Source organism: Monodelphis domestica, chromosome 8, assembly GCF_027887165.1.
Source record: "Monodelphis domestica isolate mMonDom1 chromosome 8, mMonDom1.pri, whole genome shotgun sequence".
NCBI classification, from domain to species: Eukaryota; Metazoa; Chordata; class Mammalia; order Didelphimorphia; family Didelphidae; genus Monodelphis; species Monodelphis domestica.
The window spans coordinates 241,048,970-241,066,872 of record NC_077234.1 but is presented as its reverse complement, the minus strand read 5'-3'; the positions used below and the strand labels follow the sequence as shown (position 1 = coordinate 241,066,872).

General features: G+C 38.5%; 1 protein-coding gene across 5 annotated transcripts in view; it reads left to right on the top strand.

Moving 5' to 3' along the window:
• Positions 1-17,903, top strand: part of PHKA2 (phosphorylase kinase regulatory subunit alpha 2) — a 99,472-nt gene that overhangs the window by 50,987 nt on the left and 30,582 nt on the right. For 3 of the 5 annotated variants that reach the window (XM_001364096.4, XM_007500820.3, XM_007500819.3), the window contains exons 14-20: positions 1,895-2,029; positions 2,810-2,919; positions 4,064-4,208; positions 4,454-4,532; positions 6,264-6,433; positions 7,194-7,367; positions 13,118-13,206. In XM_001364096.4, coding sequence (XP_001364133.1) covers positions 1,895-2,029; positions 2,810-2,919; positions 4,064-4,208; positions 4,454-4,532; positions 6,264-6,433; positions 7,194-7,367; positions 13,118-13,206 — 902 coding nt within the window. The remainder of the gene's footprint in view (positions 1-1,894; positions 2,030-2,809; positions 2,920-4,063; positions 4,209-4,453; positions 4,533-6,263; positions 6,434-7,193; positions 7,368-13,117; positions 13,207-17,903) is intronic. The other 2 variants (XM_056808692.1, XM_007500818.3) reach the window with 1 other exon arrangement.

The following is a 17,903-nucleotide window of genomic DNA, read 5'->3' as shown; positions in this document are numbered from 1 at the left end:
ATTCATCCCATTCACAATCACAGTTATAATTACAACTGTGTATTGCCCTACATCTTATTTTCCCCTTTTGATCCTGCTCTTTTTCTTTTTACTCTGTTCCTCCTCACCAGTGTTTTGCTTTTCATCACCTCCCCACTTTCCCCTCCCTCCAATTACCCCCCTTCCCTTATCTAATTCCCCTTCTACTTTTCTATAGGGTAAGATATTATTCTACATCCTAATGAATATGGTTGTTGTTCCCCCTCTGAGCCAGTTATGATGAGAGCTGATTCAATTAACCTTTGAGACTCCTGATGGCTGAAATTCTCATCTCAAACTTCAGTGTAGACTTTTGGTCTCACTGTGGACTTGATCAGATTAGGCGCAGCTAAGACTAAGATTCTAGCCTCAGGTTGGAGTAAAGCTTTTCGTCTCACTCTGGACTTGATCAGGTCATACATACAGCAGTCTGCCCTGCCCTTGAGCCCTTAATGAGAGGTTCAGGGGACCCAGTTTTGAATCCACCAACTACTCCAAACTGCAATCTATGTCCTTGCCACAGGCCCTGGCCTTGCTCTGGGCCCACATAGATCAGGCTGCTTGAGAACAAACTGCCCTGGGCTGGAATTCCAGACCCCACTTCAGGTTTGCTTGGAACCTCAAGGGGCGTGGGTTGGCTTGAACTTCTGTCTGCCCAGGTAGAGTCTCAGGATCTCGATGTTGCATTGGGCTCAGGTTCAGAATTTGGCACAGTGGATATGGGGTGGAGGGGTCGCTTGCTCTTGGCTTGCTCCTTACTCCTTGCAGTAGCCTCATGCTGTCTGTGCTCCCCTCTCACCCCACTGCCCCAGATGTTCTCTGCCTGCCTTTTAAGTTTTTCTCTTCTTGAAAGCTGCCTCACTCAACCTCCTTATTGGTTCTTTCACTCTTGCATTCTTTTTGAGGCGTAATTTTAAGATTAGTTAGAGGGGATTCTCATAGTGGTTTCGAGCTTTCCTGCTTCTACTCCACCATCTTGGCTGTGCACCTGGAAGACTCTATGAATTAGTCTTTTTAAAGTGTAGCTCTGTTCACATGACTTCTAGCTCAACAACCATCAATGGCTTTTCATTGTGCTTTTAGGATTAAGTACAAATTTAATCCTGATGTTCAGGCCCTTCCCAAATTGACCCCTAGCTATCTTTCTGGCCTTATGTGCACTACATTCTTTTAAAATAAAGTTTTTCTAATTACATGTAAAACCAAGTTGTTGGGTTTTTTATATTCTAAAAAAATTTAAGTTACTAATTCCCTCCCTTCCATCCCCTCTCATTGATAAGGCAAGCATTTTGATATAGGTAAAAAAATATGCAGTCATAGAAGACATATTTCTATATTAGTCATGTTACGAAAGAAAACAGACAAAAAAAACTCTAGGAAAAATAAAGACACCAATGCACTGTTGATAGAATTGTGAACTGATCCAACCATTTTGGAGATCAATTTAAAACTATACCCAAAGGGTATAAAATTGTGCATTCCCTTCGACCCAGCAATACCACTACTAGGTCTTTTCCCCAAAGAGGTCAAAGAAAAGGGAAAAGATCTATTTGTGCAGTCTGAATGCAGATTGAAGCATACTTTTGCTTTAACTTTCCTTATTTTTCTTGGGTGTTTTTTTTCTCTTTCTCTTTCAGAATAGTCTTCCTAATGCCTTATTTGTTTTCTTATCTCTTATACAGTGATTCACATGAACGGTGTTTGTTAAAATGATTATTGATTGAATGAAAATGCTTTAATTTGAGTCCTAAGTATGCTGCTTGTACACAGAAGAGTTGAGATGACAATTTTTGACAAAGGCAATGAAAGATAGGTGACTAATGGAAATGAAAAACTAATCACTCACGTCTTTATTTTGTGCTCTCTTCTTTCCCAGTCACTGTTTTGGCAGAATCAAATAAAATTAAGGAGCTGCTCACAAAGCATGGATTCAGTGTGCAGAGCATTGCTGACATCCACCCAATACGAGTACAGCCAGCTCGAATACTTAGTCACATATACGCCAAGCTTGGTAGGTTTATAAAGTTGCCCTCCGATGTCTGGGTGAAAAATGCAATCATTTTGATTTCCGTTTCCACAGTATCTGTGAGTACAAAGAAATAGAAGTAAAAGGGTGTGAGAAAATACCCAGCGTTCTTCCCCTCAGGCTAGTGCTGATCTGGTTTCCAGGTGGGTATTTATCACTGCCTAGATATACACGTCATGACCGAGAGCCAAACAAGTCAGTAAACTCTACTGACAATTAGGACTAATCGCCTAGAGATGGGGGCAAGCAGGGCCCCTGTGGTTTCACTGATATAAGGAACTCCTGCTGGAGAAATGCCTTCTACCAGCTCCGCTGGCCACCTGCTCTGCAGTTCGTAATTATAGAAAATTGTCTGCAAGTCTCGAGAAGTTAAGGAAGGGCTTGACCAGAATCTCCTAATGGTGGTAATTCTCATTTTTTATCAGTATTATCAGAAAATACCTTTTGATCAAACGAGAAAAGGCGAGTGGACTGCCACTGCTCCCCTAGTTTTAAAAGAAATTAGCATTGGTTTACAATCCCAACTGTTCAATTTAAAACTTTATTGGAAATAAAAATAATAATATATAAGCCTTTATCGTTTCCTTTCAAGTGTATAAATTTTAATAGAAAGTGCGATATGTCTCCAAAGAAGTTTTTATTTTTGAGAGTTACAGAAATCAAGAGTTTGTTTTCTTTACCCTATAACTGGGTTTTTACCCCAATATGACTTCGATTAGTCATAATCACATTTCACTAACCTTGATCCCTGTCTTTTGTGAATAGGAAGGAATAAGAACCTGAAACTAAGTGGACGACCATATAGACACATCGGTGTTCTTGGAACCTCCAAACTCTATGTCATTAGGAATCAGATATTTGCTTTTACCCCTCAGGTGAGGACAACAAGCCAGCAACAAACCTGCTTATTTACTTTTGTTTGAAGATAGGAGCTCAATGAAAGCCTGACTGATTGTTAAGCTCTCCTCTGTACAGTAATATGTCTGTTTTATGTAGCAGACTTATTTAAAATAGAGAAAGCTGGGTAAGGAAAGACGCCTAATGCACGTTCTCTGCCTCTGTCTTTCTTTCTCTCTCTTTCTCATAGTGGGGTGGGGAGACATCACGTGTCTCTACTGTGATCTCCTGTATTGTTTGCAAATTATTTCAATTTACCCCATTAAATGCATATGCCTCCAATTGCAAGAACTTTGGCTTTAATATCCTATAAAAGATGAAAATCTTCATGTAGTAGACTGCAAGGATGACCTGCATTCCAAAACAATTATAACTTAAAATTATAGTCCTCCTTTCCCCATAAAGAACTTCATTTTAGAAGTAGTATGATCAGCTCACATAATTTTCATGAAATCTGACAAATTATGGAAAGTATTCTATAATTTCTAACTATTTATTACTATTGAATAGAGAAATAGATATTTAAATTATTTTTTAAAGAAGAAAAATAGTCCATTGAAAAGGAATATTAAATATTTTGGAGAAAGGACAGGACCACTTATCTCTTCATCCAGGATGATAAAAAAGAAAAAATAAATCGAGGTAGTCCTTATTATCTAAGCGCAGATCTGAGTGTCTTGAATCCCTGAGACATTTTTTTAAATTCAGCACTCAGTAATTTTCCTCAGAGGACTGTTCACTTAACCTCGTGTCTTTTTGCTTTTATTGACTTGTGAAACATTATTCCACATCCACTAGAAATCAAGCAAAATTTTGTCACTTTAGTATAATTCCTAGACCCGGCAGCCCTGGAAGCAGCAGACATTCGTTATCAATTTCTTCTTATAGACTTGTTGGGAAAGTAACTTAAGCACCTTTCTGAAATACTCCAAATAAATCTTCGGAGTGTGCCTTTCCCTTTGGAGCTCACATCAAAAATAGACTCAACAATGCCATTTATTTTAATGCCGTGAGGGAGGAACAATTTGTGAGCAGGCGTCTTCATTTAGAAAATGATTCAGGTGGTGACTGTAAAGACAAATGAAACTCAGCTTTGCCCATCATGTGCTTTCTGGTCCACAGTTTACGGATCAGCACCACTTCTACTTGGCCCTGGACAATGAGATGATTGTGGAGATGCTTCGGATTGAATTGGCTTACCTGTGTTCCCGGTGGAGAATGACGGGAAGACCCACTCTCACTTTCCCCATCACTCACACAATGCTCAGTAACTCGTTTTTCTTTTGTCATTAAAAAATGAACTGATGTTGATAAACCCTTTCAAAAGGACGTTCACCATAAGAGCCTTGTGTCTTACCTGCTTATTGGGCTCATCTGGCTGTTCTGTCCAGGAAGGCTTTTTATTAGACTTATTTCCTCTAGTCTAGAAAATTAACTCAAGATAGTTTAAGATAACTGTTCAGATGGACTCCGGTGCTTTGGAAAGTAACCTGCCACCTTTTGCTCCCTTAGCCAATGACGGCTCCGATATTGATCCGGCTGTGCTCTCCACAATCAGGAAACTGGAGGACGGCTATTTTGGAGGAGCCAGGTAACTCGAGGGCCAGCCTGCTCTGCTGCCTCCCCTTTGCTTCCTTTTCCTTTATCTATTCACGGACTCTAGCAATAACAATGGCAGCAGGAGCCACGTTAATTCCTGACAGGGAAGAGTGACTCGTGATGTAGCGTAGGGGGAGCACGGGCGTCAGTGGAAGATGGACAAGTGTGAAGACATTAGACTGTCCTTTCCATCTTCGCATCAGCTTCTAACTGCAGAGATCGCCCAAAGCCTCACCTGTTTTCAGAGGGTCTCGCTGCTGCTGCGGGGCTCGCCTGCTGCTTCCTCTTTAGATGGAGCCAGGGATGTGCGCCATGTTTGCCTTCCTTACATCGAAGCTGGAGGTTCCAAGGCTAGTGCCCCAGCAGCCGTCCATTTCCTCCCAGGCCTTTCCCTAGAATGTGGGTGTTTTGTGAAGGTTTAGAGGATTTAGCCAGTAGAATCACTTAAAATGAGGCATAGTTAATGCTTGGATTGAGACTTTGATGCCCGAACCGTTACATTTCCTTAGCTGTGGCGAACAGTGCATATAGGAATATCGTGTATATTCTTAGTCTGTTAATACTTTCCTATGAAAACAGAACTCTGTTAAAACCGGAAAAGATAACTTATTATTGAGCATGGCTTCCTATTTAAAAGTATAATGCACAATTTAGGACAGAATTGTAAAACTATAAGGGATATAGATACACTCTTCACGATAAAACAATATTTAGTGATTGGTGTATATTAAATGCTTATTCTGGAGAAAATATCTCACTCAACAATGGTTAACAGTTAAAAGCTGTTTATATTTTTTTAATCTGGAGTATAAAATATTCTTCTATTTCTGCCTTGAATATTTTAAAATTAAAAGCCATTCTGGGAATATACACATTTCTTGCCAGGTGTGCGAGAGCCAGCTAACAACTTCTTCAACCGTTACTTGTTCTGTAGCAGACAAAGCGTCTAATTCCTGTCTTGACAGTGTTTGCCTTCTCCATACTGTCGAATAATTGAGCTTTTTCTCTAGCTCCTCCAATTGTCTTTACTTTGTGGCAAAGGCGAAAGAATTTTGTGATGTGCTGCTCCAGGTCTGGGAGTAAAACTGTCTTGGTGCTTATAAAAAATCTTTTCTTACCCCAGAATCTCTTGCTGGTTATCTTTTGAGGTCAAACTAGTGAGCCTGCTTCGAATTCAATGCTTAAATTCAGTCAGTCAACAATAGCTGTTAGAAGTATAACCTAATTTTTGAAAGAGGAGTTTATTTTTTAATCCTACATCTATTTTTTCTCCTTTCCCCCCAGATGAACAAAATGAGTCTAAGCGGAAATATATTTTTTTCACCATAAAGCAGTAGGTCTATAGCAACTGGAGATCTGGTGTTAACTTCCTTGGGAAAAATTTTACTGCTGCCCACAGTGAGATTCTAGTTCTAATGGACCTTGCTGCTTTTTCCAAAAGAAATCTTTTTTTTGCCTTAATGAAATATTGCTCTTCTAGGAAGAACATAATAAATACTAAACTTTTACTTCTGCTCATGGTTCAGTGAATTGATTAATTCATTCAGGTCCATTCTGCTTTGGACTCTGGCTTGCTGCTTTGGGCAGGTTTTTGTTTTCTCTTGGCTGTTTCCTAGTATTGTCATGTGGGCCAACATAGATCGCAATTGTATAACTTAATGATACTGGTAAAAGTGCCTTCTGGATATGAAGACATTTTCTTGTCATTGTTTCTTGTTCACAGAGTAAAATTAGGGAATCTTTCAGAATTTCTTACCACGTCATTCTATACGGATTTGACCTTCCTGGACCCAGATGGTGATGAGAAGCTATTTGACGATACCAGCGATGGAAGCTACAGTCCTGATAGTGAATACGATCTGGATGGATATTCAGAAGATATCTATAATGAAGGTACATCCTGAAAGAATTCGTGTGTTTTGTGAAGCTTGTGGGATTGTGGCTTTTTGATAAAGATATCCATAAAACACAAACTCAAGGAAGAATTGTCCTTTCAAATATTCATCCTCGAAACTTCAGTGAGCAGAAGGGTTTGAAATGTCTAAGAACAACGAAACAGCCCAGTCTTTGACTCAGCTCCCCAGTAATGAAAACAAGAACGCTTCACACACTACACCCTTTATTTTGGCCCTGACAGTTCTTGGGGTATTAGAATTCTGAGCAGGTATTCCTCAATTGTATAGATCTATGATGATAAATAGCCTGAAGCTAGCCCAATTGTAAGCATTTGGAGCAGAAATTCAATCGGGGCAGTTTTAGTAGCAATAGGCAGAATGGACAGGCAGTGTATGTTCTCTCTCCCGCTAAACTTCCACCCCAAAATTGTGTATTGACTCTTATTTTTTCCTATCGATATAAAATTTAGTTATTGGTAGTTAAGGTAAAAGATCTACTAAAGCCACTTCTGCTATTTTGTTGAAATCACTTTTAGCTGTTCTGACATTAGATATTGCACTGTGGCTACGTTTTAATTTTTTTTCCTTTAAAGCATAATTATTTTTCCAGAGTAAGGAACAAAGAATAGGAGTATACAAATATTCCCTTATATGTTAGTTCAGGTAGTTTTTCTAGTTTGACTTTATCTGCTATATGTTATGTACAATATTTTGAAGCTCATTTTGATTGAATTTTCTTTATAATTATGTGATTACAGAAAGCCAAGATGAGCTTGACCAGTACATCAGCCACCTGTTACAAAGCACAGCTCTTAAGTGCTATCTCCCGACGCTTTCTAAGACTGCTGAAGACCGCCATGTTTTCAGTGCCATTCATTCCACTCGGGATATACTTTCCCTAATGGCCAAGGAAAAGGGTTTGGAAATTCCTTGTATGCTATTGGCTCATCATTCTTATCTAACTAAAATATTATGTTGTGTGTATCTTTTCAGTCTTGAATATATCATATCCTCACAAGATACGTTAATGTTTAGATTTCTAATTAAATATTATAAATAATATTGATTTGTTCTGACTACATATGATAGAACTATAGCTAATGATTTTAGCAGAAGACTCATTAGCTTGGAATCAAGAGACTTAAGTTTATATTTCTTCCCCTGTCTGGCCATGAGCAGATCATTTTACCTGTTTATGTCCGTTTCCTTGTCTATAAAATGATGGGAGTGGACTCGGCTATCTCTTAGTATTTCTTCCAGATCTAAAATTCTACTAATTATGCTGAGAATCCATTATAAAGGCATAATTAATTATAATTAAATCACTTTATAGTTCATTTTATTAAATAGACTACCCTATCATTTGATGCCTCTCCTAGTGACACTCAGAGGCTCATGGACGTGACTGGCCACCGGGTGATGATCTCTTTTTCTGCCATATTAACTAACAAAGGCCATGTACTAGGGCATGAAGGTATTGTGATCTGTAGCATGGAGGCAGCCTACATGCCAATGAAGTGGTGTGTCCTTAAATTATTCGAGCATATAACAGGAGAGGGAGGGGATTAAACAATAAGAGATCTGCAGCTCGACGCCCGGGCGTAGAGGCCTTTTCATAGCATCTTATAATAGAGCTGCTTATTAGATAAATTTGGGCAGAACAGGAATCCTTCATCCCCTTTAAAGAGAAGCGCGTATAGCATAAACCACACACAGAACACAGAATGTAGCGTCCCAGAATCCCTGAGCTGGAAAGAGCCTTAGAAGCTGTTTAGCCGGATCCGTCCTGCCTCTGCTAGAAGACTCCTTGGCGGGCCTTCCCTCTGCCACGCGGGCCCTTTGCTTCCAGTCCTGCACTCTGCAGCGAACAACGTTCTCGGGGTTCCCCTGGGTTTGAAGGCAGCTGTCTGTCCCTTTCCTCCTAATCTGGCCGTTTCCCGGGTACACTTCCCCAGTTCCTTCCCCCATCCTCGGGCGTCATGGCTCCCAGGCTTCTTCCCTTCCTGGGCATCCCCTTCCGGCCACGGCCCAGAGGTCCGCGTCCTCTCTAAAGTGTGGGCCTAGTGCGCGGGTGCTAGCCACGACCAAGGGCAGCCAGTGCCCACGAAGACCGTCCTCTCACACTGGAAGTCCTACCGAGCCTGAAGCCTTGAGTACCCGGAGAAGCTCCGGATCCGTGCCCCGGCTGGTCTCCTGGTTCTCTAGTTGCTGTTAACAATCCACAGGCGGCGTTTCATGCGGAGCCGCTAAGTTTCGCCGGCCTCACTGGGCCCCGCCTCTTTAGCCCTCCGTAGGGGTCACAGTCCGGCACTAGATAGTGCTTCTTGCGTCGTCTCTTCCCCAGACTTTCCGAAGCCCGCGGTCCAGGCCTTCTTCCAGGCCGTTGCAGAGTGGCGAGGCTGGGACAGGCGAAGAGATCCGATCCCGCGCAGTTTAACCGGATTCCCCAATTCTCTGGCTTCGGGTCTGGCTTCTCAGGCACCTACGTGGTGTTGTCCTCCGACTCACACTTCCCAAGATGATCTGTGAGGAAATGTTGGTCCAGCTACTTGTTGGAACGCATACACCCGACGTGTATGTCCTGTTGATCTGCCAGTCTGGGAATCCGACAAGAAAAGAAAATGCGATTCACTGGGTGTGGCTCTCTCTCTCTTGTTCTTTTTAAGCCCTTTAATACTAGTATTGGTTCCCAGTCTGAAGAGCAGTGAGGTCTGAGCAGCGGAGGTTAAGTGCTTGCATCACAGAGAAAGGAAGGGTCCGAGATGACTTTCTCTTGACGATCTCGGGCTTCGGTATAGTGATCATCTAATCTCTTCCTGAGTGCTTAGAAAAACGTATCCTTTGATCATTCAGCTAGAATTCTGCCAGAAGGAAAAGGCAAATGGAGCAACCTAGAGTAGGAAGAATTTGCACACAAAAAAATCACTTCGGGCTCTTGTGACTCTTTGGTTCTGCAGCCCTTGTCCCAAGCGCCAACATTTCTCACACGTCACTGACACGTCATTTGTAAATCACATCCTTTCATTTCCCTGAATTGCCGTTCCTGTTGGCTTGGCAATTTCAACTTCTTGAGAGTTCCTGTATATTCTCTTAAAGCCTCACTGATCCAGCACTTCAGTTTCTTATTTAGCCTTTTGCTCTGTGAAGCCCAACCTGAGGATCATTTTTCTTAGGAGAGAAAAATGAAAACAAATATTGACCAATTCTTCCTAGTGTCTATCATCCATTATTGTCATTTCCTTCTCCCCAGTCTTCTTTCATGTTCACCTTCTTCATACTCCCATTTTAAAAGGCTCTTTTGTTAGCATTCACATTCATCATATGTCTTGGCCCTTTTTGTTTTTCAGCATGCCTAACATTCTTAGAGGATTGCCTCTCTCTTCAGTGTCTATCCTCAGTTTCTCTCAATTCATTTTCATCTTCTGTACATCTATTTTTAAAGTCTTCTTAGTGGATGAGTCATTCCTCATTTTCTTCTTCATAAAATTATAGATTAGACCTAGTAGAAGGGACCTGAGAGATCATCTAATCCACTGCACTTTTCAAAAAAAAATTGTAACAATTGAAGACAACTTTCACTATAGGACAAAGATTCTTTACCTGGAATTTTTTCATTCATTTTGTAAAGTATTTTGATAGTTTTTATCAATATAATTTGATTCCTTTATTTTATTTTATTTCATGCATTTAAAAACATTGTTCTAAAGAGATTCCATAGTCTTTACCAGATTGCCATTGACTTCTGTGAAACTAAAAGGTTCCAAATACTACTGTAGAATAAGGTCCTTTCCACCTTGTATTAGAACTCCTTGAATTTCATTTTCCTGAAATCAAACTATTATCCTCACCTTCCTTATGCATCACTAACTTTAATATGGACTGGTCTTATCCTCTCCAGAACATTTCTGCTTTAGCAACTAGTTATTTGAGTAGTTGCGACAGTGCTTTGTATCACCATTGAAACAAAATATTTAAGGCTTGATTTTCACCTGTTCTAATCATCTTCTACACATCCTGCCCTGCCATAATCTGAACATTACTTTCTTGTAATTCAGGATTTTAAGAATGGCAGGGGTAGTAGTTCAGGAGCTAGTAATTAGAGGACAAAATTTCCATTCATAGTTATGAAGACCCTCAAAAAGCAGAAACAGTCTACACCATTTAAAAATGCTCAGCATTTGCTGGAGTAGTGCCATTCACAGATAGAGATTTTATAGTGCCTTCTCCATGACATTATTCAGGAGGAAATTTTTCATAAGAAAATTAGAAGAACATAGAACATATTACCTATCAGATTTGTGGATAGAAGAATTTATGAGTCAACAAGAGATAGAGAGCATTGTGAGATATAAAATAGATCATTTTGAGTACACTAAATTGAAAAATTTTTGTACAAATAAAACAAATATTGCCAAGATTAGAAAGAAAGCAGAAAATTGGAGGAAATTTTTTCATAGACAGTCTCTCAGATAGAAGTCTCATGTCTAAAATATGTAAGAACTCTGTCAAATTTATAGGAATAAGAGCCATCCCCCAACTGATGTGGGCCAAGGATATGTACAAACAGTTTTCAGATGGAAGAAATCAAAGCCCACATATGACTTCAGTATAGAAAAAATGCCCTAGATCACTGCTGATTAGAGAAATACAAACCAAAACCATACTAAGGTATCACCTCACATCCATCAGATTGACTAAAATGGCAAAAGAGAAAAATGACAAATGTTGGAGGGGGTATGAAAAAATGGGGACAGTAACTCACTGTTGATGGAAATGTGAACTGATCTGGCAATTTTGGAGAGCAATTTGGAATTATGCCCAGAGAGTTATAAAACTGCGTATACCCTTGGACTCAGCAATACTGTTGCTGAATCTGTTTCCCTAGGAGATCAGGGAAAAAGGAAAAGAATCTCTATATTACAAAGTGGATTCCATCAGTTGGTGAATGGCTAAATAAATTGTGGTATATGATTGTGATAGGCTACTACCAAGTCTTGAAAAGAACTACATGAGATAATGAAATGTGAAACAAATAGAACCAAGAAAACATTATATGCAGTTACAGATTTAAAATTTGAAGAATAACTTGTGAATGCTCACCTCCACAGAACGAAGTGAAAAATGGAAACGCAAAAGGCATAATCTACACATATGTTTATATTTGCCAGATGAATGCCATTTGTGATGCAGACAGGGGAGAGAGGAGCAGAGATACCTAGAAATAAATTTTACTAAAAAGAAAAAGAAAATAAAAAAATTTTAGAAAGGGAAAAAGTTTTGCAAAAGTAATTACTTAATTACATTCAGATTAAAGTCACTAAGATTAGAACCAAGAGCTTTTCTTTTTCTGTGTTTGTGTCAAAAAAAAGACCAAAGGATAGACCAAAAATATGGCTCCCTGAAATGGAAGATAATTTACCAATCTAAGTGCTATTCCTTCTTTCTTGCTATTAACAAGTAACCTGGCAGAGGTAGTAGACAGTATTTGGCAGAGAGGGTGAAAAAAGGGGATAATGATTATATAAAAGAAAAATAAAACCATTACAAGCCACTATTACTTTATTCACAATGCATCATTCAGGCAACTAGTATTATTCAGTTGTAGTTGCCTAGCAAATAATGTTACTGTCAGTTGTCAGCCTGGGTCACCTTCCCCAGAGCTCTATCTCAGAATACATTCAAGTATCCTTTGTCTTTGGCCCAGGGTTTTTGCTTCTTATGTATTTTCTTTACATTATTCTTGTGAATGAGCCCCAGAAAATGCCAAGCCCCACAAAATGGGCTTCCTTATGAGGGAAAGAAGGAAGGAAGTAAAAGAGAACATGAAGGCCAATACTGTGCACTTCTGGATACCACCGTGGTACAATGGCAGAAAGACAACAGGCGACAAACCAATTAAGGATCCAGAGTAGCACCCAGGGACTAAAGAGGTGCTGGGACCTCCATCTCAAAAATCTGGGCTTAGCTGCTCCTGAAATGTAGATATTGGTCAAGGAGGAGGCTGCAGAGTTACGGTCGAGAGTCCCTTCTTTGGAGCAGTGTGAGAGGGAACGCACACCTTGAGAGTCTAGTGCAGTCCTGCAAAGCCAACCCACAGGACAGCATCCTTTACAGGATGATAAAAGATATGTTGATTGTTCTGGTCCTTCTGATGTCATTAGCTAAAGGATTTTCATTCATCATTTGATCTAATGGTTAGTCTTCTAGAAATGTTCTCCTCTGAAGCTTTATAATGGTATGGAATTGGCTTTGAGTTTCCCAGTGAGAGAGCAGTAGAACAGCTCTGCCAAGTCCAGGTGAAGAAGCTCCCGTTAGTCATCAGAGGACAGCCATCCCCAATGAGAGCAGTTTGTTAAGCTTGTCTCCTGAGGTATGGAGGGAGCATAGTCCCCTGCCTCCTAGATGGAGTCACACAACGCTGGAGCACAATAACATAAATAGAGGAACTCTTGTTCGGATTTCTCACTGGCTTTAGACAGTAAAACTTCCTTGTTCCCCTTGGGTGACAACACATTTTAAAATCCAACTACAAGAGAGCCCGCAGAGCATGAGGTCATGGACTTTTCTGGAATCAGCCCATCCTGGACACAGTACTTGTATTACCTGATTGCTTGAGGATTAGGGGGGAAATATGTTATTACTTTCCCTCAAGGAGCCTCATTTCAATGATTTTGCTTTCCAGGTGTTTCCATATCCTTGCCAACTAAAGTTCTAAGTGCCCATCGGAAATCACTGAACCTTGTTGATGCTCGACAACCTCTCCTAGTAAAGGTAATATGTTTGGAATTTCAGACCTCCCAAATAACACTCATATTCCTGTTCCATTTCTGGGAACTATTTCTTTTTTTTCCTTATTTTTCAAACTCTTACCTTCTACCTCAGAATCAATACTGTGTAACAGTTCCAAGCCTGAAGAGTGGTAAGGGCTAGGCAATGGGGGACAAGTAACTTACTGAGGGTTACATAACTAGGAAATAACCGAATCCAGAATTGAACTCAGGACCTTCCCTCTCCAGGCCTGGCTCTCAAACCACAGAGCCACTTAGTTGACCCCCCCCCTTCTTTTTTTTTAACTAAAAAATGTATATTATCTTGAATCCTCAGATTTTTGTCTCCCTGAACTATTCCTCTTCTCTCCATATGGGAAGTATATGATTTGTTTCCTTATATTTATTAAAAAATAAACTGTTCCACATTAACTAGGAAGTTCCTGACACCATATTTATTTTTTAGAAACCATCCACCAGTACTGCTGAGGAAGCCAAACTAGAATGAGGAATTACATTTTTTTTTCTGTGTCAGCTAGCTAGGGATAATCATTTTAGTGAAATAAGATAAGTAAATGTTACTACCTCTAATTTTTTAAGTAATAAAATAATATATGAGAACTCTAGGGAGAAAAATATATGAAGATGTTTGCCAGTAATTCCCAAAATATCAACTGCTTTATCCTATGAAGAGCTGATAGATGAACTCTGGCACCTTTGATGGGAAAGGAAGCAAGGATTTTATTGCTTAATATAATTACTATGTACCAAGAATTGCACTAAACACTTTGCAAATATGTCCCATTTGATCCTTATAGCAGCCGTATGGGGTAGATGCTATTATTTTTCCAATTTTATAGTTGAGAAAACTGAGGTAGACAGACGTTAAATGAAGTTAATGAGACAGGTTAAATTGCCCAGGGATACACAACTAGTAAGTATCTGAGGTTACATTAAATCTAGATCTTCCTCCAGAACGAGCACAGAAATGTGAATAATGATTTCTTAGCCTTTAATCTGGTCAGCCTATCCTACAATATTTTTTTTTAATTTATTTAGTCAATTTAGAACATTATTCCTTGGTTACAAGAATCATATTTTATTCCTCCCTCCCCTTGCCCCACACTTCCCGTAGCCAGCGCACTATTCCACTGGGTATATTACAAGTGTCCTTGATCAGAACCCATTTCCATGTTCTTGGTGTTTATATTAAGATGTTCATTTAGAGTCTACAACCCCAGCCATATCCCCTCGACCCATGTATTCAAGCAGTTGTTTTTCTTTGGTGTTTCTACTCCCACAGTTTTTCCTCTGAATGTGGATAGTGTTTGTTCTCGTAGATCCCTCTGGATTGTTCAGGATCACTGCATTGCCACTAATGGAGAAGTCCATTACATTCAATTGTACCACAGTGTATCAGTCTCTGTGTACAACGTTTTCCTGGTTCTGCTCCTTTCGCTTGGCATCACTTCCTGGAGGTTGTTCCAGTCTCCATGGAATTCCTCCACTTTATTATTCCTTTTTGCATAATAGTATTCCATCACCAACATATACCACAATGTGTTCAGCCATTCCCCAATTGAAGGACATCCCCTCATTTTCCAATTTTTTGCCACCACAAAGAGCGCAGCTATGGATATTCTTATACAAATCTTTTTCCTTATTATCTCTTTGGGGTACAAACCCAGCAGGGCTATGGTTGGATCAAAGGGCAGACAGTCTTTTATCACCCTTTGGGCATAGTTCCAAATTGCCCTCCAGAATGGTTGGATCAGTTCACAACTCCACCAACAATGCATTAATGTCCCAACTTTGCCACATCCGCTCCAGCATTCATTACTTTCCTTTGCTGTCATGTTAGCCAATCTGGTAAGTGTGAGGTGATACCCCAGAGTTGTTTTGATTTGTATTTCTCTGCTTATAAGATATTTAGAACACTTTTCCATGTGCTTATTAATAGTTTAGATTTCTTTACCTGAAAATTACCTATTCATGTCCCTTGCCCATTTATCAATTGGAGAATGACTTGATTTTTTTGTACAATTGATTTAGCTCTTTATAAATTTGAGTAATTAGACCTTTATCTGAGGTTTTTGTTATGAAGATTGTTTCCCAATTTGTTATTTCCCTTCTAAATTTTGGTTGCATTGGTTTTGTTTTACAAAACCTTTTTAATTTGATGTAATCAAAATTATTTATTTTGCATTTTGTGATTTTTTCTAAGTCTTGCTTGGTTTTAAAATCTTTCCTTTCCGAAAGATCTGACACGTATACTATTCTGTGTTCACCTAATTTACTTACAGTTTCCTTCTTTATATTCAAATCATTCAACAATTCTGAGTTTATCTTAGTGTGGGGTGTGAGATGTTGATCCAAGCCTAATCTCTCCCATACTGTCTTCCAATTTTTCCAGCAGTTTTTATCAAATATTGGATTTTGGTCCCAAAAGTTGGGATCTTTGGGCTTATCTTAGACTGTCTTGTTGAGATCACTTACCCCTAGTCTATTCCACTGATCCTCCCTTCTGTCTCTTAGCCAGTACCATATTGTTTTGATGTCCATTGCTTTATAGTATAGTTTGAGATCTGGGACTGCAAGGCCACTTTCCTTTGCATTTTTTTATTATTTCCCTGGATATCCTTGATCCTTTGTTCTTCCAAATGAACTTTGTTATGTTTTTTTTCTAATTCAAAAAAAGTTTTTTGGTAGTTTGATGGGTGTGTTTAGATCTAGTTTTAATTGTGTGGAAAGTGTCTTATAGTTGTATTCATATAGTTCCTGTGTTTGTCTTGGCAGATAGATTCCCAAGTATTTTATATTGTCTAAGGTGATTTTAAATGGAATTTCTCTTTCTAATTCTTGCTGCTGAGGTATGTTAGAGATATATAGAAAAGCTGATGACTTATGTGGGTTTATTATGTATCCTGCAACTTTGCTAAAGTTGTTGATTATTTCCACTAGCTTTTTAGTTGATTCTCTAGGATTCTTTAAGTAGACCATCATATCATCTGCAAAGAGTGATAACTTGGTGTCCTCCTTGCCTATTTTAATACCTTCAATTTCTTTTTCTTCTCTAATTGCTTACTGCTAGTGTTTCTAGTATAATGTTAAATAATAAAGGTGATAATGGGCATCCTTATTTCACTCCTGATCTCATTGGGAAGGCTTCTAGTTTATCCCCATGGCAGATGATGTTTGCTGATGGTTTTAGATAAATACTGTTTATTATTTTTAGGAAAGACTTCTATTCTTATACTTTCTAGTGTTTTCAATAGGAATGAGTTGTATTTTGTCAAAGGCTTTCTCTGCATCTGTTGAGATAATCATGTTTGCTTGTTGATATGGTCAATTATGTGGATGGTTTTCCTAATATTGAACCATCCTTGCATTCCTGGTATAAATCCCACCTGATCATAATGAATAATCCTTGTGATGACTTGATGGAGTCTTTTTGCTAGTATTTTATTTAAGATTTTTGCATCTATATTCATTAAGGATATTGGTCTATAGTTTTCTTTTTCTGTTTTTGACCTGCCTGGCTTTGGAATCTGTACCATATTTGTGTCATGAAAGGAATTTGGTAGAACTCCCTCTTTGCTTATTATGTCAAATAGTTTGTATAGTGTTGGAATTAGTTGTTCTTTGAGAGTTTGATAGAATTCTCTTGTGAATCCATGAGGCCCTGGGGATTTTTTTTAGGGAGTTCTTTGATGGCTTGTTCAATTTCTTTTTCTGATATGGGATTATTTAAGAATTCTATTTCTTCTTCTGTTAATCTAGGCACTTTATATTTTTGTAAATATTCACCTAGATTGCCATATTTGTTGCCATATAATTGGGCAAATATTTTTTAGTGATTGCCTTAATTTCCTCTTCTTTAGAGGTGAGGTCTCCCTTTTTGTCTATGATACTGTTAATTTGGTTGTCTTCTTTCCTTTTTCTTATTAGATTGACCAGTACTTTGTCTATTTTGTTTGTTTTTTTTTCAAAATACCAGCTTCTAGTCTTATATATTAATTCATTAGTTCTTTTGCTTTTGATTTTATTAATTTATCCCTTAATTTTTAGGATCTCTAATTTAGTTTTCATCTGGAGATTTTTAATTTGTTCGCTTTCAGGTTTTTTTTTTAATTTGCATGTCAATTCATTGACCTCTGCCTTCCCTAATTTGTTAATATATGAAGTCAAGGATATAAATTTCCCCCTAAGTACTTATTGCTTTAACTGTATCCTATAGATTTTGAAAGGGTGTTTCATCATTGTCATTTTCTTCAATGAAATTGTTTCTATGATTTGTTCTTTAACCAATTCTGTAGAATCATATTATTTAATTTCCAATTAAATTTTGATTTGGCCCTCTATGTACCCTTACTGATTATTATTTTGATTGCATTATGTTCTGAAAAGGTTGCATTTATTATTTCTGCCTTTCTGCATTTGTTTGCCATGTTTTTATGCCCTAGTACATGGTCAATCTTTGTGAATGTACCATGTGCTGCTGAAAAGAAGGTGTATTCCTTTTTGTCCCTATTTATTTTTCTCCATATATTTATTAACTCTAATTTTTCTAAGATTTCATTCACATCTCTTACCTCTTTCTTATTAATATTTTATTTGATTTATCTAAATTTGATGGTGGTAAGTTCAGGTCTCCCACTAGTATAGTTTTACTATCTATTTCCTACTTTAACTCTACTAGTT